Source organism: Hibiscus syriacus, unplaced genomic scaffold (assembly GCF_006381635.1).
Source record: "Hibiscus syriacus cultivar Baekdansim isolate YM2019G1 unplaced genomic scaffold, ASM638163v2 tig00110895_pilon, whole genome shotgun sequence".
In the NCBI taxonomy this organism is placed as follows: domain Eukaryota; kingdom Viridiplantae; phylum Streptophyta; class Magnoliopsida; order Malvales; family Malvaceae; genus Hibiscus; species Hibiscus syriacus.
The window spans coordinates 907,332-932,157 of NW_024062903.1; the positions used below are offsets into that span (position 1 = coordinate 907,332).

Below are 24,826 nucleotides of genomic sequence, written 5' to 3' on the forward strand. Positions count from 1 at the left end.
TAAATTTATCTCTTCTAATATAAAATTCTACGTCAGATTCCTGAATACAATATATTTTAGGTTTGGTCACGATCACACACAATCGTGAGCTTTATGAAAACAAGAGAGAATTGTTGTCCCACTTGTTGAAATAATTGCATTATGGGTCCAGTTTATGACTTTATTCAGCTAAGAAACAGACTTAAAAGGGTCCCAAATTTCGGTTGACTGGTCCACCGAGCTGTGATAATGATATGATTATAACACCGCTTGCGTTGCAAGTCAATAATTTGGGGTAAATTACTTATTTAGTTATTTAACTATCACTTCAGTTTTGATTTAGTCACTCAAATATTTTGTTTTTCAAAATTATATCTAACATAACATTTTAGTTTCATTTTCATTACCCATCATTTAAAATTTAACGATGGTGCTGACATGTTATATTGTGGCATTTTTTTAAATATATTTTTAATTTCCATGTCATTACCCTAATGATAAATTTTTAATGTTTTTATTAATAGAATAGTGACACGTGTCACCACCTTGTGTAGAAGAACATTATGCAAGAAGCGCATTTTACTTATCTCGGTCGGTTTGACCGAAATGAAAAAAGGAGAAGGAAAAAAAGTGTCAAAACTATGAAAAAAGTATACGAATTTCGTCTAAAAAGAATAAACATGCGTGGCGTATGTTGAAGACATGCAATTACATGAATACAAGAACAAGTACGAACCGAGTAAGATGGTGACAACATATGTTCAATCACTAAATTAATATATGTTTAAAAGTTTATATTTAAACATATATCTAAACAACATAAGATTTGAAAACTCTCAAAACCTTCTCAAATTTCACATTGCTTTTACTCGTGTTCATGTAATTATGTGTCTCTACCATACATATTTTATTTTATTAAATTTAAATGATTTAACCATATTTTTGGCCCTTAAATTTTTTCTTTGATTTTAATTCAACGCATGTGTCTATGTTGCTGCCATGTAAGCAAAAATCACGTCCTACATAACGCACTTACAAAAGCACATCCTGCAAAACAAATTTTTTGCCTACATGACAAAAAAAATGTTAAATTAAGAAATAATCTTTAAAAGATATTAAAATTAAAATAAATTTTAAATGAGATATATTTGGGTAAAAATGCCACTAAGATGAGCCCAGATTTAAATACCTCCTGACAAAAAATGTTAGACGAGTTGTTTCCAGATTTAGCATGAGTCTCGTCCCAACGCTCATCGTTGGTGGTAGTGATACTAAAAATGTTATAGATGAGCCTTGTTTAATTTTTGAAATGATCAGAAATTAAACGAAGGTTTATGTTAACAAAAACAAACAGAAAACAAACAGAAATATAGTAAGAGAGGGGGGAAGCGTTACCTGAGCCTTGAGGGCCTCGCCGGAGTCTCATCGGTCGTCGCGTCTAGAGGTTCAAAAAACTGAGAGTCCCTAAGTCCAAGGCTTGCGAGAGTCCCTAAGTCCAAGGCTTGCGAGAGTCCCTAAGTCTAAGGCTTGCATGTTGATATCGAGAGTGAAGGGTAGGCTTTTTAGGCCCAATGACGAATCTAGTAAAAATTTATGGGGTAGGCCAATATAAAAATAATAAACTTTTTATCTAAAATAATTCATATATATTTTGATCACTTATAGTTAAAAAAATAACAATGATGTTAACATAATATTTTTTAATTACTTTTCAATCATGACATGATATTATTTTATGATGATACATTAACACCACAGCTAATTTGTTAAAGATGAGAGACCAAAACATAACAAAATGTAACATTAAGTGTGATTTAAAATAAATAATAGTTGAGTGACTAAAACAGAAAATAAATAATAAATGAGTGACTTAATGAGTAATTTACCCTTTTTGGGCATAGATAGTAGGGGTGAGCAACGAAACCGAGAAAACCGAAAAACCGACACGAACCGAGTAAAACGGTTCGGCTCGGTTCGGTTTGGCTTTAAACGGTTCGGTTTTCGGTTCGGTTTAAAGGCTTCATTTTTTGATTCGGTTCGGTTCGGGTTTTCCATATGGAACCCATTTGTTCCATATTAAACCGAATAGGCAATTTTTGTAAAAAAAAATTATAGTTTCAAGTGATTTTTTCATTGAAAAAACCAACCCATTTGTTCCATATTAAACCGAATAGGCAATTTTTGTAAAAAAAAATTATAGTTTCAAGTGATTTTTTCATTGAAAAACCGAAAAATCGAACCGAACCGAAAAATCCGAACCGTTAAAAAACCCGAACCGAACCGAAAAAACCGGTTTCGATTTTTTCGGTTTTTTAACTATTCGGTTTCGGTTTAAATATTGAAAAACCGTTGATTTCGGTTCGGTTCAGTTTTTTATCAAAAACTGAACCGAACCGAACCGAATACACCCCTAATAGATAGGGATGGCCTAGGTAGGCCTAGGCCTAGATACGCTCATGTTTAGGTCGTGGTATAGGTTTAAGGGTAGCCCGACCACCATTAGTGTTGGCGAGAGTTCAAACCAAGCAGATTTACGACGGTTTTTTTAGGGCGTTTTTTTTTTCATTTCTAGATTAGGAGACCAATAAGATCCAATCTGGAAGGTCTAAGCCAACTTCATCAAGGGAGTCAGAACACAAAACACTAAGGCATGACAGTTAGATGGATGATGCTTTCTCAATAAAGCTGTCATCCAACCTCAGACAAAAGATCCTACTACAAAGACGCCCAGGTGAAAATGAAGATGAACCGTTTTTTTTGTCACATAACTTTGTGATATAGGATCAAGCCTATAAGTGGTGAATGTTACTTTTTGTGAAAAATATGATTGTTCATTTTGGGTTTTATTTCACAAAGTTGTTAGCAGGGTAGAGGTTGGTGGTGAATATTACTTTTTGTGAAAAGATGACTCACATATGTATGAACATATGAGAAAATTAATCAATACACATATAAGGTTATTTTGTTCAATTTTATTCTTGTTTATTAGTTGTTACTTGGATATGTATAAAGCTGTTTTGCTTTGCATTTTATTCGATTGTTGTTCAATTCACAGAATATTCTTAACAATTAAAAATACATAACATTTCAAACTCAACAAATTTTCCTTAACATTTCAAACTAAACAAAATATTCTTAACATTTCAATACCCTTACACATTTAAACTTTCAGTACCCAATACACAAAACCTTACCAAATTGGCAATAACCCTTAACCTCACCCTTAACATCATCAAAATTCAAGTACCCAATTTAAATATATCATCAAAATATACTTAACATTTCCAAACCCTTAACAAAATGTCAATTACCTTGACTAAATATAGGTAAGAAAAACTGTCAAAATCATAGCAAATATCCAATTACGTCTCTTATTTTTCCTTTCTTGTTCAACTGGTCTAATTCTTCTTAAAAGACCAAGCATAAGAACCTCTACACGAGGAGTCATTGGTGGCTCATACCACTGGAAAAATTGCATGATTTGTGCCATCTACTACCATAGTTGCCACAGCTGAAAAACCGCCTTCCAGAGTTGTCATTCGACCATGTCGTCTTCAATGCCATTGTAATTCCACACTTGAAGATCAGAATTGATATTCTCTCAGCCATTGATTCCATCTTCTTCTTCTTCACCCAGTTTCCCTTTTTCACGATTGTTTTTTAGCTTTTTAGGGTTAGGGATTTTGTTCCTAAAGTTTAAATAGAACAAAGGGATAATTAATAAATATCCATCTATTTTTAATTATGTGAAAATCTGATGTGGCATAATAAATATTAAAATATTCCACGTCCAGGAGTTGTTAGTGAAATAACGACATAGTGATTAAAAAAGTTCAATCCCTAAAATTGATTGAGCAAATTGAAAATTTTAAAATTAGTACAATGAGTAAAATAAGAATCATATGAAAGTTCAGTTATCAAATAGGTAATTTACCCAAATTTAAACTATACTGTTAGAAAATCTGTGAAAGCTTTTTCAAAAATAAAAAGTAAAAATTAAGAATCCAAATATTAATTCTCCATAACTCATGTTAGAAAATCTGTGAAAGCTTTTTTAAAAATAAAAAGTAAAAATTAAGAATCCAAATATTAATTCTCCATAACTCAATTTGGCTTATAACAATAAGTTGAACTCCATTGTTATCAAGCTTGTAACTACAGTAATTGATTTTTTTTAAAATTTTAGACGAAAATTAGTATTACTATAAAATGCTATGTGTTTTATTTTGTGGTTTTTGAAGAAATACAATAAATGGATCATCTGATTAGGAGATTTTTTTTTTGAAAAACTACTAGAAATAATATATAAATTTTTGGATAAATATTAGTATACAAATGATATAGCTAATCATATATTATTTAGACAATAAAGTTGATCATATATTATTTAGACTAAAAAGTTGATCAAATATTAATCATGCGATATAACCGATCTTTTTAATCTCTTTTTCTCTTTTTCAATCAATGATAAACCTTACTTCTATTTATAAATTTTAATAGTCACTGGATTGTTGACACATGTCAATATCTTAGCCATATTAACCTTACAAATATTTAAATTCTTATATAGATAATTTTAAATATAATATTAACTATTATAAATATTTAGATTGATTTATTAATATTTCTGGATATTACTATTTTTATATTAATCTAGAATATTCTCAAGATATATATTAATGAATAATTATAAATCTATCTAAAAGTTACATTAGCTTTCAAAAATATTACTACTAAATGTTGTGTTTTCTCTTGTTGGTTTGCTTGGAAATACAATGGATAAATGACCTAATTAAGAGAAATTTAAAAATAAAACCATTAGTAAATATTTATATTATTGGATAAAGATTATAGAACTAAGAATGAAACGATCTGCACAAAATTAAAACGACTAAGCACAAAAATAATAGTTATATAATCAACAGAGAAAAATAAAACGCATGTGATTTAGATATAAATAAACCAACAAGTATTTGTGTCGCTTCGAGGTCTGGTTATTGGCCTTTCATGGATTAGCTTAGACTATCCAGTTGTTCCGCAATGAAGTAGTCTTTAATGACGAGAAAGTCGACGAAAAAAAATGTTCGATATTTTCATTGCTAAAATCGTTTAGTGAAGTAAATGCAATTGACCTGATAAGGTGATTTCGATTAATAATTTCATTTTAAATCTTACTATGACTTCGATTAATCACGTGCTTAGAAAAAGAAAACGCCTACTTGTTCATCCCAACTAAGGTCGTTGGTGATGGTAAATTATTGGTAAGGTCATTTTCTACTGGAAAAACCTGTGGCACTTCGTTCACACGTGTTGTGGTTGTGATGAGTTTTCATGGTTTTGTTGTTGTTGTTGTTGTTGTTGTCTGATTAATTAGTTTTGTGTTATGGCATTGCTTGCAAAAATCCGTGTAAGCGTTCGTGGGTGTTTTTATGGTCTACACTCTCTCGTTTGTATTTGGATGAGCTTTTGATTTCTTTCTTGGTCAATTTATTGCGTTCCTATGTGATGCGCTTTTTGTCGCTTCTACTTGCTGTGTGGTGTCGTTTTTTGTGTGGAATATCGCTTCATTCAGTTTCTCTCATATCCTTCGTTATCTCTGGGCCTTCTCGAATTGGCGGCCTTCGTCTCGCTAGTTATTAAGGTGAATTGGTTAATATGTATTCGTAATTATGGAGATTCTTATGGTTAATAGTTGTTTGTGGCTGCCAAGTAATTTCTCAAAGGGGACTTCATTAGGTTGTGCTTTGAAGGTTCGATTGAAATGCGATAGCTGTCTATTCTATTGTGATGGAATTGTTTCCTTGCTTCTGGCACTTAGTGGTGTGCAATGAATCAAATTGCGTTTGGTCTTTCTCAGTACATATGGCAATAGCAGTTTGTTGTAGGGCTATCTCCCTGACGCGTTGACAATGTGCTTATTAAAGAGTGTTTACGTGGGGTTGTTTTTCCTTGTGGATATTGAGGACAACAGTTAATCAAGATCAGAGGCCTTGGTCTCAATGCGTGAAAATTTCAGTTTTTTGGATATTTTTGTTTCTTGGGGTATCATAGTTGGTTCCTTCATGAGTTAGAAGGGGTAGTGGATGCTGGTTTTCTACTTAGGCAGGTTTGACTGGTGACTAGTTTGTACTGGTTTAAGGAGGTTCCCGTCGTGTACTGATATTAATTAATAAAATAATTGAACACTCTTTTTCTCTTTCTGTTGAGAAAGATTTTTAATGAGACTCATATTCCTTTTGGAAAAAAAAACATCCATAAAAAAACCATTTCAGTTTTCCATTTGACCGCTAAGAATAGAGAAAATTAAGATTGTTGTAGCTTGATTTCAATTCTTGAATAACAATCGCATGGGATTTGAAGAATACAACACAATTTTCTTGTTATTATCAAATCAACTGGCGGTAGTAAAAAAGAAGCTGACCTAATTGCAATCTGAATCTGAAGAGAGAACTCAACCAAATCAAGCAATTAACTTAAAATCTGAGTTTGATTTTAACAAAAAGAGTGATTTATGGAAAGGGAAAACAAGGATACAGTGATTTTACGATGACCAAAAAGAGAGCCTAAGATTCAAAAGAACATAAAAAAACAAGGATACAGTGATTTTGAATGTTTTGATTTTATTTTTGAATTTTTAATTGATTTTGAGAAATATTAATTAAACGTTCAAAAATTTAGAGATTAATATAGAATAGAGATAATAACTTAAAGATGAATTTAGAACATTTAAAATTTTATGGATAATATTTTTAGAATTATATAAAATAGAACTATAGTGTCGGTATTAAGTGAATAAAAAAGCAATTACTGAAATAAAATACTACTATAAACATGTATAGGATCAATTAGGCCTTGTTAATTGGACCGCTTAGCAAATCCTGAAATCCATACAATAACATAATGTCATACGTACTCGATTGTTGATGACATTTTCAGCTTAAATTTAAATCAAATAAAATAATCGGAATAAAACACAGATTTTAATTGATTATTTTCAGGTATTATTTACACCGAAATTATCTCATAGTTTACCTCGTGTTCGGTTATTAGGAACTTAACCAGTCGCCTAGCTACGACCTTTCCAAAAATTTCTTCTCCAAAACGTTATAATTTTTTCATAATTCCAAACTCCAAACCATCAATTACATTTCAGTGAATAAATTCATATTCACAAAAATAAATAAATAAATAAATAAATAAATTCTTTACTTTTCTCTTTGCTTTTTTCACCAAGACCAAAGAACAAACAAAAAATGGCAAAGATTGCTTTGGTCGTTGTGTTGGTCTCGATGATGAGCATTCTCTCGGTCCATTCCGTCGCTGATGACGCTGCGACTTCAACTACACCGGCAACAGGCACAGCAGTTCCGGTTACACCGGCGACAGGCGCAGCAGAGGCTAAGGGAGCCGCTGCACCAGCTGCTGACGCTCCATCTGCAGACAAGAAGGACTCAACATGGACCGACTGGGCCAAGGACAAACTCAAGTGAAAAAAAATCTTAATTCTAATAATTTGTAAACGTGTTTGTTATTGTTTATATATGTACATTATGTATCATAACATGTGACGTGTCACTATGTTCAGCGACATTGAGAACTTGTTCTCTTCATCCGGATCAGGATCAGGATCAGCACCGGCACCAGTACCTGCAACCGCAACTCCGGCAGAAACCACAACTCCAGCCGCAGGAAAAGCTTGAGCCGGGAGCTGTCACGACAGATGGGATATTATGCAATAAAATAGCAAAGCATATCAATGTAATAAATTGAAAGTATTCCAATCGGCTATTGTCCAATAATGAGGATGTTCGGATTGGAGAATCACTACTGTCTTCATTTTTTTCCGATTGATCTATTGGTTTTTTGGACCTTTAATACTATTCGAATTAGTAATTAATTATCAAACTAATATTATTTTGAGAAAATAACCTCAGAGACCAAAAATGTCTTATAATATACGATTTTAACCAATGTTTTTTTGGATTTGCCAAAATGATCAACTAAATCGCAATGCGATCGATAATTCGCAATGCGATCTCCAGTATCGCAAATCAGTTTCCAGATTCGCAATGCGAACTTCGACTATCGCATTGCGATTTACATATTCGCATTGCGATAGTCCAAGTTCGCGTTGCGATTTATTCCAAGTTCGTTGCGATTTATTCCAAGTTCGCGTTACGATTTATTCCAAATTCGTTGCGATAGTCCAAAATCGCAACGACTGGTGGTATTGCATTTGTTTCTTAAGAATTTTCTCTAAAAATATAGTATTCACACGGACGTGTCGAAGACACGTATTACCACGACCACGACCACGACCACGACCACGACCTGAGACGAGACGGCGGCGGCGGCGGCGCACGATAGTCCCCCTTGTTCTCTATCACTCAACAAGGAAGTGGGAAAGCCAAGCCTTAAATACCATTCCCAATAGTGTTTTCAATACTATGTGGGATTGAGCATTACCAACACTTGTTCCCAATACTATGTGGGATTGAGCCTTAAATAGTGATATTATTTTTGAATGTTTTGCTTAAAATTACAATAATCGCGATTGATTGTAGATTGACTTTTAATTATGACATTTAATCGTATAATACTAATGCAATTGGTTGCTGATTCAGTTGTTTTAAGGTGCATGATTGTTAATTGTTTCCTAAATAATCACATTGTATTGGAAACAAGTGTTGGTAATGCTCAATCCCACATAGTATTGGAAACACTATTGGGAATGATATTTAAAGCTTGACTTTCCCACTTCCTTATTGAGTGATAGAGAACAAGGGGGACTCTTGCGCGCCGCTGCCGCCGCCGTCTCGTCTCGGGTCGTGGTCGTGGTCGTGGTCGTGGTAATACGTGTCTTTGACACGTCCGCGCGAATACTATCTTTTTAGAGAAAATTCTTAAGAAACAAATGCAATACCATCAGTCGTTGCGATTTTGGACTATCGCAACGAATTTGGAATAAATCGCAACGTGAACTTCGACTATCGCAACGAATTTGGAAAATCGCAACGTGAACTTCGACTATCGCAATGCGAATATGTAAATCGCATTGCGATAGTCCAAGTTCGCGTTGCGAATCTGGAAACTAATTTGCGATATCAGAGATCGCGTTGCGAATTATCGATCGCATTGCGATTTAGTTTGTCATTTTGGCAAATTCAAAAAAAGTTGGTTAAAATCATATATTATAAGCCATTTTTAGTCACTAAAATTATTTTCTCTATTATTTTTACAACTAATACACCCTATTTAAGTACGTTCTTAAATTAATATTTTTATCTTTACAACTAATTTACCTCTTGATGGGTCTCGAATCCCATAAAAATAATATTTTACATGAAAAAAACATATTTAAATTTAGTTGTAAAGGGAGTAGAGTCGATTCTCCAAAATTATTCATGAATAAGGATTTTTTACAGTTTCATACCTATTATTCGACCTAAATTTGTGAAAATAAATAATAATATTTAAACTGATTCAAAACTAATATAAATAAAATATTGAATAAACTTAATGGTAAACTACGCCAATGGTCACTAATATTTGGGTAAGTGTTCGTTTTCATCACCGTTGTTTGAAAAGTCATAAATCAATCACTAACGTTATCAATCACTGTAGTAACGGAATGCTAATGTGACACATTAAACCAATTGACTCAGCATGTTTAATCGACCGTTTGACTTTTCTTCTTCTTTTTATTATTTTTCTTCTTCTTCTTCTTCCCATTAACCACTCACCACCGTTTCAGACAAAACCATGCAAGAAAAAATACAGTAACAAAAAGATAACATCAAAAGTAAAGACAAAACCATGGCGACCACCTGTTGTCTTCTTCTTATATCTTTTCATGTTTCAACTGCTCCTAGTCTTGTCCTAAAACCATGGTGATCACCTGTTGTCTTCTTCTTATTTCTTTTCATGTTTCAACTGCTCCTAGTCTTGTCCTAAAACTATAAGTATAAACCTTAATTTATCTTTAAAAACTAAGAATTCCAAGTAGCTTATTATATTATCATTTTCACTTCTATGTTTTGTTGCTCCTATACATATATCATATAATGTGCAATTGCTACTGTATGAATCCTCAGAGTCTAATGCCATGCTCATGTGCAACTGCCTCTTCTTCTGAGAACTCTTTGATGTTCTAACAATCTGCACTCATGCATAATTAACCAAAAAATCTGGTTCAAATTATGATCTTCATTTTCTTGGCTACCAAACAGAACCCGAGAAAATTATAAATAGGGGAACTGTACCTAGCAACCAAGAGAACTAAACCAGAAGGAATCCACGAGGCTACAATCATAGACCTCACACATGTTGGTCACGCCTTTTTCGAGCCTCGATTGTGGCCTCTCGTTCAAGAAGAAGATCTTGGCACTATTGATAATATATGTTTGAACCAGTGATTCAAATTACGGTCGCGGTCGTGTTTTTAGTCGCGTTGCGTTTATCGCGGTCGCGGACGTAACGGATGCTATCGCGATCACTGCGGGTATTGCAGACGTGAATTTTTTTGAAATTTGCATAACTTATTATAAAATATAGTAATTATAATTATAATTATAAAAAATCACTTTTAATGACTTTTAGAGTATTTTCTAACACTTATAGACTTAGTAAGCACACTAAGAACAAAACAATATTCAAAACTTAAAGCCTTTACTTTTTTTCCCGTTTGATGATTTAATGGACTGCAAACTGTAATAGAATACATGGCAATCAACACCTCAAACAAATTTCCCTACGAGGCAAAAAAAAGAAAAGAAAAGCCTCCTAGTGCAAATATAGAAATTCATATCATCACACATCCACAAAGAGAGCATGGAAAAGACCATACAACAAAATTATAACAGTACAAGTATAAAAACATCAACACTACGTGAAGCATGAGAAATCATTCCCATTTTCATTGATACCAGTAAGGAACAAGCACTGCAATGAAGTAAAAAAAATAGATTGTAACAGAATATACACATAGAAGCTCTGTTTTGGAAAATTACACAAGTATTAAATCGTTTTCCCTCATGATAAAAGTACATGATACGCATTGGTAGGTTTTTAGACCAAAATCAGGCAGTATTGCATCACTAGCACTGCAAAACTAGGAAGACTCAAAGCATTTGAAAATGTCGCCACTATCTTGAGCTATCATCAGGGTCACAATAAAAAACCTAGAAACAAAAGAAACTTTTAAAAATATTTTCTCAATTGAGTTTCATCGAATTCCATCAACCAAAGCCTCCAATTAATTAAAAAAAGCATACCTTTCAAGTGGTAGAGGAAGAATTTAATTTTCACCAATTAGTGGAATGACGAGGAAGTTCAGATCCTTCACCTTCATTTTGAGAGCCTTCTTGACTTGATTCTCGTGGCCTTTGTCCAAAAACATATCCAAAAAAAAGTAACATTTTTACCTTGATTTTCATATAATTGATGTGGAGGATATATCTGAGGAGGATACATGAGAGGTTGAGGTGGTTGATACATTGGTGGCGGAGGATACATTTGAGGTTGATATGGCACACCATAATTAGAAAATGATGGATAATAACCATATGGTTGTGGATAACCATGTAAAGGTTGGAAATATGGAAATTGTTCTGGTGGATAAAAACCTTGTGTGCTAGTAGATGAATCTCCCTGCCCAAGGTTACTAGAACTTGATCTTCTACTAGATGAAGAGCCTACAGAAGTATGCTTCTTGCACTTTCCTTTTGATGGAGCTTTAGGTTCACTTCTATCTCTTCTAGATTTCAGAGATATATTTCCACCAAATTTCGATCTATCACGGAAATGTCCACTAGTTGTACCTACCCCATATTATCTTCCATATCGACTATAAGACCTAATTTCATCTCTACCACCACCACAATCATCATCATCATCAATTGGACTTAAACCATCACCATCAAGTCCATCACCACTTTGACTTGGTGTTGCACTAGAACTTGAATGAGCCAAATTTTGTTGTTGAGATTCATCAACATTCGTTTTATCATCTGAGGTATCCACATGCAACACACCGGCAATTTCACCATCTAACAATGGATTCTCTTTATCTTGAAGCCATTCTGATAATGGATCAACATCTTCAAAGATATGATCAAGGTTGATAGGATTAAAACTAGTGTTTATATCATCGATGCTCGTTCTTTTTTTATGTCTAATCTGGAGCCTCATATTGTAGTAGGTGAACACTAGTTTCTCAAGTCTTTTATACTTCAACCTATTTCTTGCCTTGGTGTGAATATAGCTAAATGTGCTCCAATTTATTTCGCAATTTGATGCAGTAGTTGTTTGACTAAGCACTTTAATTGCTAATCTTTGTAACTCAGGAACACATGTGCCATATATTATCCACCACTCACTGCAAAAATAATTTAAATTTCAAAATAAATTAAAAATATAAAATATAAATTAAATAATTTAGTTAACTATTTACCTGGATTCATTTGCCTCCAAGCTCTCTGTGCTTGTGGAGTACCGAATGTCTCATGTTTATCTCAAAATAGTAACAACTGCATAAATAAAAGATAAAGAAAAAATGAAGAAAAATATTTTCAAATTATGTAGTTAAGTTACAAAAAATAATATTTGAATCTAACTGATTAACCATTCTGATTTGAGTGTCAGAGAAGGTTCTATCTTTCAATACTGATCTTGTACCTTCTAATGTTCTATCATTTGCCTCCAAGCTCTCTGTGCTTGTGGAGTACCGAATGTCTCATGTTTATCTCAAAATAGTAACAACTGCATAAATAAAAGATAAAGAAAAAATGAAGAAAAAAATATTTTCAAATTATGTAGTTAAGTTACAAAAAATAATATTTGAATCTAACCTGATTAACCATTCTGATTTGAGTGTCAAGAGAAGGTTCTAATCTTTCAATTACTGATCTTGTACCTTCTAATGTTTCTATCAATACATTATCAGAATACTCCACCCCAAATTGAAATTGAGGTTTGAGAAAATAACCTAAGCATAATTTATGAGAACATCATTAAATAATAATTTAGAGCTTAAAGTAATAAAATTTCATCTATAATAAAATATAAAAATAATTCTTAATTATATGAATCATTTTATCTTACCAGTTGAATGCAAGTCAGAATGCATAAAATTCCACCTATTGTGAATAATCTTTTCATACTCGGTGAAATATCGACAATCTTGTTGAATCGCCCGTTTTGCTCTATCAACAGCTTCATAAATAAATCCCATTGTTGGTTTTTCATCACTATCCACAAGCCTCAATACTTTCACTAAGGGCTCGTAAACTTTTATGAGGTCATTTGTTTTTTTCCAAAACTCTTTTCCCAAAATAATCTTCTTGGTTTCATAAGTTGGCCCTATCTTTTGTTGTCTCCATTTTGATTCTTTAAATTCATGTATATTCATAAAAAATTAAAATTATATAATTTAAAGTATTTACAAATAATAAATCATTAAAGATTGTTATATTTAAGTAATTATATAATTAATTATAAAATACTGACCTTTGAATTAAACATTTCTCTCAGACCTTGCTTTTGTCTTGTTATCTCTTCAAGCTGGATGAAATGAGTTGCAAATCGAGTAAGAGCGGGTCGAAGTATTTGCTTCCCTTGTGTATACTTCTTCATTAGATCAACAATCCAAATGTGATTGTCTATGAAACAAGTCACTTTCTTAGCCTCTTGTAACACTTTTGCTACACTAGGCCTTTTTCCAATATCTTCAAGGCATAAATCCAAACAATGAGCTGCACATGAGGTCCAATATAAATGCTTTCTTTTTAACATTATTTTTTTTCCAGCGGCTTTCATTGCTGCCTCATTATCAGTCACTATTTGGACAATGTAGCTTTCTCCAATTTCTTCTACAACTGAATCTAACAAGTTGTAGTAGAACTTAGCATCTCTGCTACGAACACTTGAGACATCCATGGATTTCCAGAAAACGGTTCCTTTACTGCAATAAACAAGGAAATTAATGATGTGCATTTGGTTTAAACTGTTGGTCCAACCATCACACATTAGAGTTGCACCAAAATCTTTCCAATGAGTCTTCATTCCATTTACCCAATCACGAACTCGTTCAAATTCTGACTCCAAATACACATCTGAAACCTTATAAGGTGTTGGCAGCTTTACACCTTGTCCAACTTCTATTGACACTTGAATTAAATTATATAACCTTGGAGAACTTGCTAATTGAAAAGGAAGTCGTTCATATATTAAAAATTTAGATACCGCTTCACCCATCTTCTTGCGTAAAGTCTTTTAAAAAAGAACTACTGACCTTTGGTTATTTTGAGCTTGTACTTCTAACCAATTCAGGTGTAGCTCCTCGTAAGGTAAACTCAGACTCACTCGGGATGGATTTACTTGTTCTTTCTTGACGATATCCTCCAACTAATCCATGGGAAGGTCGCCCTTCTTCATAAATATTACTCCAACCACTAGTACTTCGTCTGAATTCTTCTCTTCTATGCCACTCATGTTGTGATTTGATGCTTTCTCGAGTTGCTTGCCTAATTGCATCAATCTCATCAATGAATCCTTCATTTTCATCCCCCTCTTCTCTTAACTGGGACAAGAATTCTTCTGTTCTCCTCTTTTTGTCTATTTTTTTGTTGCATTCTTTTAATAAAGTCATCATATTTTCTCTAATGACACATGTTAATAAAATAAAATAATGTCAATTTTGTATTGTTATCAATTATATATAATCTATATCAATAAATTTATAGTAAAATTTTAAAAAAATAATAAAAATATCACATACCAGTAACATTAGGGCATGGTGCAACATTTCCGGTTTTATGAGCAATGTGTTCTTTAAATCGTGTTATTCCTCCTTTCACAACTTTACCACATAGTTTACATGAAGTGCTTCCTCTCGCATTTGGCACTGGAGTACCAAAGTGCCAACCTATATCATTACTCGGTGCACCTTCTAATCCTTTCGTCGGAAACTCTTCACGTGGTGGCATGCTTTATTTTTATTTATATACAAGAAACATAAATCCAAAAAATAGAATTAGAAATATAAGCAATTCATCACTTCTATTATCAATAATTTAATACAAAAAATAATAAAACATTATTGAAAGTGAAAAAAATAAGTTTATTACATAAACTAATAAATAATAAAAATAATTGAAGTATATAAAATTTAAATTCAACAATTGTTTTAAAAAATTCATAAGGTCATAATATTAACTAATTAAATAGCCTAATCTATTTAATTATATGGGGTAAATTCATAAGGCCATAACATAACAATAACCCAAATACTCCATTTAAATTTATATGGTTCTTTTGGGTCCAAACTTCAAACCCAAAAAGCCTACAAATTAAAAGTAAAAAAAAATAATAAGAAATAAAACATAAAACATCTTTAAATCCCTAACAGGTAAAGATAAAACATAAAAACCTATCATCTTCTTCTAAGTTCTAACGTGAAAATGGAGGGGCATAGGACTGGCAGAACGCAGAAGCCAGAAGCAACAAAGATGTCTTTTTCTTCTTCTTTCAAATGCATCCCTTTTCTTTTCTTTGTTACATTTCTTAAATTTTTCTTGTTATTTCTACCAAAAATATCCACAAAACTACAAAAATTGATGGATTTGTGAAGATTTTTTGTCAAAATTTTTTTCATACCTATCTTGGTTGCTGCATGTTACAAGAAGCAAGAATGAAGAACTTAACAATCATGTATTTTACTTACTTGGAATTGTGAGATTCTCTTCAAAGTGAAAGCTTTTTTCCCTTCTGATTTTTCTTTGATTTTGAGTTTGGGGCAGTGAAATTTTAGAGTTTTGAAGTTGCAAGCAAAAATTTTGGATTTCAATTTGGGGTTGCTTTTTTCTGTTGCTTTTTATTTTTATATTTTGTACCGATTCAATAATTGTGAATTTGTGATTACTTTTTTTTTCAATTTTGATATAAAGTAAACTGATTTTTATAGGTTTTACAGAGAATATATTCTTTCATTTTTACTTTTTTTTACTTTTGCCGTAAAGGAAACTGAATTGCTATTTTTTTGTAGTAATTGTGCTGTTGGTGATTTTTGATGTTGTAACGGGATTAACGGGAAAAACGGTCCGTTATAGCCGCAATCGACCGTTACCCGTTAAATTGCGGCTGTTATCGACCGTTATAGGTGTGATTCCATTTCACACCGTGGTTTCGGCTGATATCGGTAACGGTGGGGGTCGATACCGCGATATAACGGTCGTTTTACCGTTACACAGCCGTTTTTTGAATCCCTGGTTTGAACTCTAGATATGTCTAGATACTTCTGTATTTCAGATACTCTTATTACAACGTGGTACGACGATTGCCTTATTTGTCGAAACATTCAAGTCAATTGCCTATTTGGGTACCGAGAAAATGAATTCTAAAAAATTTGAAGAAAGATTGCCTAACATGAATACAATGATGATCATTGTGATATGCTAAGCAGAGAGAGCAGAGGGAGCCGTTCATGCAATCTAAGCATAACATATTGCACTCAATCTTGTGAAAATCAACATGGTGCATGCATTGAACAAAGAATTGTTCTCTCAACAAAGGTTTCAACCATGGCGACCACCTGTTGTCTTCTTCGTTAAGATCACTGCCTCTCTATCAAACGAAAATCAAAGCCATTAAACACTATTCCAACTAAGAAAAATGGATTTTTTAAGAGTGTGAAATTACCATAATTCTTCTGCTCTTGAGCTTGATTTCACGGACAGTGGCTAATGGGAGGAGGAAGAAGAAGAGTCAAAACGGTTGGTCAAACATGCTGAGTCAGTTGGTTTAACATGCCACATCAGCATTCCATTACTGTAATAACGATTTGTTAATGACTATTAACGTCGAGTGACCATTTTATAACAAATGATAACGTTAGTAATCGATTTATGACTTTTCAAACATTAGTGGTGAAAATGAACACTTACCCAAACATTCATTGACGTAATTTATCCTAAACATAATTAGAAGTTATAGAGTATAAATAAAATAGATATAGCCAATAATAAGGAAAATATAGGTTCAAGACGTCAGCTTTTAGTGTTGGACATATTATAGTTCTTCTTCGATGATCGAGAAGCATCCTCAAACCACCAATCTTTCCCTGGGTGTTAATTGTAAGAACATCTTGATAGATAACTTGTATCAAACAAGCAACCTCTAGAGAATAATTCTAACGATTTAACTCTTTGACAAATTTTTTAATGAGAATAGAGATGAATATTTCACCCGAATTTGATGGATTTAACTTCACCTGACATTAATATTTTATTTCAAAAAGTCAAATTCATGTTCAATATAACATCTAAATTCGATGGATTTTTTAAATCAAGCTCGAGGTATAGTTATTAGCGGTCATATTGAAGCAATGGGCATGCAGTCATCTAATGTTTAGGAGTAGCTCATATGCCTCAAGCCCTAACTTGTGACGCCTTACCTCCAACTAAAGATGAAACAATACTAACAAGACTATCGATGTTACTCTCCAAAGTAGAGGCACTTGCCTCAGTACGAAATGTCCCTCAATGACCAAACTTGCGGACCAAATTTGTTGAGGTGACAATGCTACGAAAGGTACAACGTAAAAGTTGAAATTGACCTGCATATGTTGGAAAGATTGTGAGGAGTAAGGACATCGGAATTTATTATTGGAGACACGCTTTAATGCCCATTTTTTTGTATGTACTGTGCTAACCTTCGGTTTTTACCTTATCTTTTACATAGTAATATTTTGTCTAAAGGTTTAAGATTCGAGTTTATATTGTTAATAACTAAAATAAATTATAAATAAATTATCTCTTATAATCATCTCATACTATTAAAAAAATTACATATAAAATATTAGGTAAAGTATAACAAAATTGCATAATCATGTTAATATTACAAAAGTAAACATATTAATTGGTTAAGAGGGTATAGTCTTCATTTGTTGTGTAAAAAGGCGCCTCCAAATTTCAAGCAGGAAAAATGTGTCGGGCCACAATCTCATGAGAACTTATTGTCCATTTAATTTCCGTTGAAACTTAAGATAGTTCCAAAATCCAAATACAAATAATGCCAAGGGATTCTTGTATAATCTGCAAGGCTCATAAAAGAATACGCATTTTATGTATTCAACCTCACAGACACTAGTGTGCAGTAATGTTAATAAAACCACTGGAAAATGAGCCCGCATGAAATTAAATATTGTGAAGGAGCGAGATACCCATTCGCTGCCCCATTTTCATATTTTCATTTTGGCACAGATGAAATGATGAGAAAGCGACTAGCATTATAACTTAAAGAAATTAAACAATTACTAATACAAGTGCCGAATTAGCCAAGAGAAAACCAAGGCTTTTACAATGAAGAATTATACCAAGTATACATACATATGGCATTATGAAGATGATGATATGTTACTCATCTTGGGGTGGCTTCTTCACGTTCTTCTTGTTGTGCATCCAGACCTTGAAAACCTGCCTTTTGATACCGTACTCGATGCAAAATTTCTCCACTTCATCTTCATCTTGTTTGTTGATTCTCCAGCCCAGTTTCTCGGCTAATTCCGACATCTTATCCTTCTGTTCCTGCGTGAATTTAGTTCTGAATCTCTTTCTTGAAAAGACATAAGGGGGTGCCGGCGGCATTCCCTCGGGATTGTACTGGTACATGTTGAGATCCTCGCTGGAAGACTCGGTACCTCCTCCGCCGAACGCTACATTCATCGGTGCAATCATTGCACTGGGTGGGCTCGTGTACTTTTGATGGTGGTGGTGGTGCAGCATGGTTGGAGATGGCAAAGGTGGAGGCAACTTAAGAGGTTTAAGCATCAAGCTTCTTCGACCGAGATGATTACCTCCGAATTGTTGGGTCTCGCCATCAACCTCCTTGCGGTGGAAGTTCCGGTGGCAGTCTCAGGCAGCGCATTTCAACGCTTCGAGCGTCCCGTCTTCTCCACTAGGCATGAACTCGCCGCACCCGTCGTAAACGTTCCCACCGATGTTGGCAGCGTGGTTCTTTAGACACTCGCGATACCTGACGACGCTTGGCGATGTCTTGGCGTTCGAACTGGCGACACGATCCGGGTGCGGGGATCTTCCGATATGACCGAGCAATTGTTGCCTCTGGGGACGATGGACATGGTCTAGGGTTTGAGTGCAAGTGAGAACAGAAACACCATTATGATTCCCATCACGAACCAGCGTCTTAATGTCGTGCTCTTCACCTCTCACCTCCATAATTCAAGAAGTATGGTCCACCAAAAAAGAAAGAAAAAGCTAAAAACGAAAGCTTCACTATTCAACTATTAATCTAAAACTGGAAACGTTTTTCAAAAGAGAAGATGATGATGAATGAAGAAGCTTATCTAGATAACTTGTTGTTTTCCTTTCTCCCGGCCCCTATATTTCTCCCGATAATCTGCATTATTCAGCCAAAATCCATCGACCCATACCGCTATTTTCAACCGTTACAACATCTGTAATCCGAGAGATAAAAAAGAGAGAGAACGATAAAATAAAATCAATATATTCTTCAAACAAAAACAAAACTAAAGACATTAAAGTCGAAATGGCACCAAAATCAGAGAGAGAGAGAAAGGGATGACCAGAAAACAGCAGCAAACGGCAGGAACTGCAACCGGCCACGCGCTTTTCGAGCCTTTAAGACAACAACATGTAATTAGCGAGGAAGAAAAGACGGGGGGGTTGGGGTTTGAGATTTAGGGTTAAGCATCTGGTTTTGCTTCCGTGCTCCCACCCAACAAGAGACAGCTTGGTTGCTTGAGGTGAAGCGGGGGAAGAGAAAATAACCTCAGTGATCAAAATATCTTATAATATATGATTTTAAGTAACTTTTTTTGGATTTACCAAAATGACTAACAAAATCGCAACACAATCTTAAATTTGCAATATGAACTCTAATTTTTTAACCCAGTTTTGAAATTCGCAATGCGAATATCAAGATTCGCAACGCAATTGTAAGATTCGCAACGTGATTTTGAAAAATGTGTTGTGATAGTTAAAATGTATTGTGATAGCTAAAATGTGTTGCGAGAGTTTAAAAAACGTGTTGTTGCGATAGTGAAAAAGTGTTGCGATAGTGAAAAATCCAAAATAAGTTTACATTTTAACTATTTTAAATTCACGTGGAGTTTGAAACAATAAAAAATGTGTTGCGATAGTATATAAGATTCCCAAGCCATTTGTAAGATCTTAGTTTGAAACAATAAAGGATATGTTGCGATAGTGTAAAAGATTCTCAAGTGTTGGTAATGCTCAATCCCACATAGTATTGGAAACACTATTGGAATGAGTATTTAAGGCTTGGATTTCCCACATCCTTGTTGAGTGGAAGAGAACAAGAGGGACTCTCGCGCACCGTCGCAGCCGTCGTCCCGTCTCGTCTCGGGTCGTGGTCGTGGTAATACGTGTCTTCGACACGTACGCGCGGATACTATCTTTTTAGAGAAAATTCTTAAGAAACAAATGCAATACCACCAGTCGTTGCGATTTTGGAAAATCGCAACACGAACGTGAACTTGGACTATTGCAACGAATTTGGAAAATCGCAACGCGAACTTCGAATATCGCAACGAATTTGGAAAATCGCAACGTGAACTTGGATTATCGCAACGAATTTGGAAAATCGCAACGGGAACTTTGACTATAGCAACGTGAACTTCGACTATCGCAACGCGAACTTCGACCATCGCAACGCGAACTTCGACTATCGCAACGAATTTGGAAAATCGTAACGTGAACTTGGACTATCGCAACGAATTTGGAAAATCGCAACGCGAACTTCGAACGTGAACTTTGACTATCGCAACGAATTTGAAAAATCGCAATGCGAACTTGGACTATCGCAACGTGAACTTGGACTATCGCAACGAATTTGGACTAACGTAAATTTGGAAAATTGCAACGAATTTGGAAAATCGCAACGCGAACTTGGACTATCGCAAAATCGCGTTGCGAATTTGGAAACTGGGTTGAAAAATTAGAGTTCGCATTACGATTTTGTTGGTCATTTTGGCAAATCCAAAAAAAGTTGATTATCGTATATCATAAGGCATTTTCGGTCACTGAGATTATTTTCTCTATTTAAAAAACAAGGGAAAAGAGTCAATCTTTAGAGACAAGGGAGAGAAAGAGTTTTTTGTGTTAAAAGAGAGAGAGAGAGATTCTGATGAGATGGGGGCCCTTATACAGTAAGTCGGATAAAAAAATTAAAAAATGGTGTGACTGGTTAAACAAAGATCAATTAAAATCGATATCGAAAATATTATATAATTTAATCAAAAATATTATTTAAGTTGATAATAAAAACGGTAATAACCGATTATGTTATCGTCCTAAGTAAAATGCGCAAAAAATATATATGATAACATAATCAGTTAATTACCGTTAACTTTAAAAAGCACAATAACATATTAGGTATCACTTATATAACGTAATAGGTAGTGTCTTTTTAAAGCTGATAGGGCTTTGGAAATACGACGATAACATAATCGGTTAATTACTGTAAACATTATCAAGCATAATAGCATATTAGGTAGCGCTTATATAACGTAATAGGTAGCGCATTTTTAAGCTGATGGGCCTTTGGAAATCTGACGATAACAAAATATGTAAATTACTTAATTTGTTATTAGTATTATCAACATATTAGGTAACGCCTAAAATGTTACCAAAGTTTAAGCTGATAAAGCCTTAGAAATCCGACGATAACATAACCGGTTAATCAGTAGAAACATTATCAAGCATAATAACATATTAGGTAGCCTTATAAAACGTAATAGGTAGCGTATTTTTAAAGTTGATGGGGCTTTGGAAATCCGACGATAACAAAATTGGTTAATTACTTAATTTGTTATTTGTATTATCAACATATTAGGTAACACCTAAAATATTATCAAAGTTTAAGTTTATAAACGATAACATAACCGGTTAATTACTAGAAACATTATCAAACATAATAACATATTAGGTAGCGCTTATGTAACGTAATAGGTTGCCCATAATAACAATTATGTGAGTGACATTTGGAATAATGCAGACAACGATCTCAATATATCGTAAGTATCAACATAACTTCTACTGTGTATAAGAAACATGTACAACAACCTATTGTTAACTTTTCTCATCTCATACATAATTATATTCATATACAAAATTATAAAATCATATACAAAATTTCGCTTACATCATCGGGGCTTATTGTTATTCATGTGTCTGATGGAAGCTTGTGTCACTTCCTCTCTCCGTCTATTTTGATCGTGACTTATGAGATCGTTTAATATTCACATACGATCACATTCTCCAACAACCTATATTAAAATTGTCAGTATGTTAAGTATTGTTAACCACAACATTCAATCTACGACTTTTAACATTTTAACCGCAAACTAATTTTTCATTCCACTTACAAAATCATTTGTTGACCCTCTAGAAGCGATTGCTTCCATTCGCATAATCACATAAATGTCGCAATCATATCTATTACAAAATTTGAATACCAAACATGTCAATTATTAAACCTGTATAAATTGCGCTTTCTATTTATGATAACATCTCATACTCATTCAATTGCTCATTCATCTTATGCTCCACAAATTTAAAATGTTTCAATGAGACCTTTAGATGCCCACATGATTTTACAAAAACGTGTTCCTTATTATATTTATCTAATATTGTCATATGCATTAAAAATATCAAGTTATGATCCAAACAAATTTTGCATTATAAATTACATAATTTCCTTTCATACATATCAATTTCTTAGCATCCTTCACTCTGTCTTTGGCCACTGGAGATGAAAATAAACTATCGTATACCGTTGCAACACAAGAAACCACATCCAACACCAATAGATACCAATGGGTACCATTGTCATTTATTGTGATAAGGATCTGCAATAAATTTCACACCCAATTTAATAAAGTTCAACATTATATCTCCTAAAACATTATTTGCAAATCGTATGGTGTCTTACCGTGTCATAGTCAGTGAATTTCAAATAGTCATTCAATACAATCACCCAAAAGCTCACAACACCAGCAACAATTATATTGTCGTCCAACGCCATTCTCTGCATTTACGCAACAATCATTATAATTGACCATCTATAACACTGTTTTTCAACATTTGTATGGAAGGTAGCCAATCTTCCCATTCAGTGGTAACTTATTCGATTCGTAAACCAAAACCAGTCGACCAAATCAATAACCTAACAAAATTAATTACACAATTAGAACATATTCATTAGGTTTTAACATTTTTTACCTTCTACTTACCACACCGCCAACACATTCCATAGGCTTTAACTTTTCAACGTCGGATACTGTAGCGAACTGATTTCCCATTTCGATTACAATATCTTTGTATGAAGCATTAGAATTAATATTTTGTCATGAAATATTTAAATATAAATCACAAAGCAATATATTTCACTTACGTCGATTATAACCCACTATTCCATATAAAATGACGCATTGCAGCTTCGTATTCACAAATTCCGCTTGATATTTTCGTTTTTTCAACCTACAATTTTGCTTACAAATTTTTGTCACAACATAATAATAAAAATCAAATTAAGTTTTCTTTTATTCAGCTTACCTTCTGCTTCTTCTTGGGTGCAAGACATTCTAAATTCAAATCTGCATCTATTACACTCTACGATGTCCGCATAATATCCACATCATTCCTCCTCACTTCATCCATCTTTTTTAAATTCATCGTATTTTTCCTCCACAAAACTCTTCATCTATTTTATTTCACCTTTTATTTTTTCCCCTTCATCACCTTTTATTTTTTCCCCTTCATCCAAATTTTTCTCAACCACTCCCATCACCCCCTTAAGTTCACCCCTCAATTCCACAATTTCCTTTACCACTTCAACAATTTTTCCTCCCATCACCCCTTAAGTTTACCCCTCAATTCCACAACTTCTTTCATCACTCCATCTATTTTTCCACCCAGTTCCCCTTTAAAGCTCTCAATTACCTCTTCGACTATGGATTGTCTTTGCAAACAATCATAAACGACTTTTTTACCTCCACCAATTCAGACATCAAAATGTCAAATTTACTTTGTTTGGCCCCACCATCATCCCCCTACTACCATATATTCTTCCTTATCCTCTTCTTCATCTGCCTCCTCTACCTCCTTGCCAATAACCTTCGAAATTAAATTACAATATTAATACATTTATTATATTATTAATATTATGTAATTACATTTATTACTCTTTCTTGCTTGGTCAGTCTTTCCAACTTCAACTTCGTCATCACTCTAACTACTTCTTCCTTCCCCTATGCACGGATGCGTGCCACTCCGGTTCTTTCGTATGCCGACATACTATTATAGTCCAACCAAAAATCGAACAGTACAATATGCATTTATAATTAAATTTATCATTTTATATAATAATTATACTATCATTTTATATAAAAAACCAACACGTTCTTTAACTATTTACCTCTAAGATTGTTATGCACCATTTAAGGTATCTCTGGCTTCGTCCATTTCGAAAGTTGATTATTGATTTAATCAATCTGGAATGGATATATTCAGCCCAATTGAATTTACCTTTCAAGCCTTAATCACAATTCAACTTCATATTGTCCTTGCTCGGGGATGTATCACCCGTTGGACAAAGAAAGATCCCGACAAGGTACAATAGAACTCGGGACTTCAGGTTATCCCCCTCGTAAGCTCCGCTTTTGATTTCCTCTTCAAGTACAACATATGTCACATTGTGCTTTAAATCATATTTGGAGGCAAGTGTTTTCCAGTTCTTAGTCTTAATGACTTCTTCAACAATTTTGCCTTTATCTTCTACCCCCAAGACG

At 33.7% G+C, this 24,826-nt stretch overlaps 3 protein-coding genes across 3 annotated transcripts; 1 reads left to right on the forward strand and 2 right to left on the reverse strand.

Annotated features, from left to right (window-relative positions):
- Positions 1–7,141: 7,141 nt before the first annotated feature.
- On the forward strand, positions 7,142–7,803 carry LOC120146044 (mucin-5AC-like). Its single transcript, XM_039159714.1, has 2 exons — positions 7,142–7,465; positions 7,565–7,803. Exons 1-2 carry the CDS (start codon positions 7,233–7,235, stop codon positions 7,677–7,679), a joined length of 348 nt encoding a protein of 115 aa, XP_039015645.1. The 5' UTR covers positions 7,142–7,232; the 3' UTR covers positions 7,680–7,803.
- Positions 7,804–18,389: 10,586 nt separating this feature from the next.
- LOC120145923 (zinc-finger homeodomain protein 5-like) lies at positions 18,390–19,163 on the reverse strand. The gene has a single exon (XM_039159627.1). The coding sequence runs from the start codon at positions 18,801–18,803 to the stop codon at positions 18,390–18,392; it is 414 nt and encodes a 137-aa protein (XP_039015558.1). The 5' UTR covers positions 18,804–19,163.
- LOC120145860 (zinc-finger homeodomain protein 5-like) lies at positions 18,880–19,220 on the reverse strand. The gene has a single exon (XM_039159584.1). The coding sequence runs from the start codon at positions 19,209–19,211 to the stop codon at positions 18,888–18,890; it is 324 nt and encodes a 107-aa protein (XP_039015515.1). The 5' UTR covers positions 19,212–19,220; the 3' UTR covers positions 18,880–18,887.
- Positions 19,221–24,826: the final 5,606 nt, after the last annotated feature.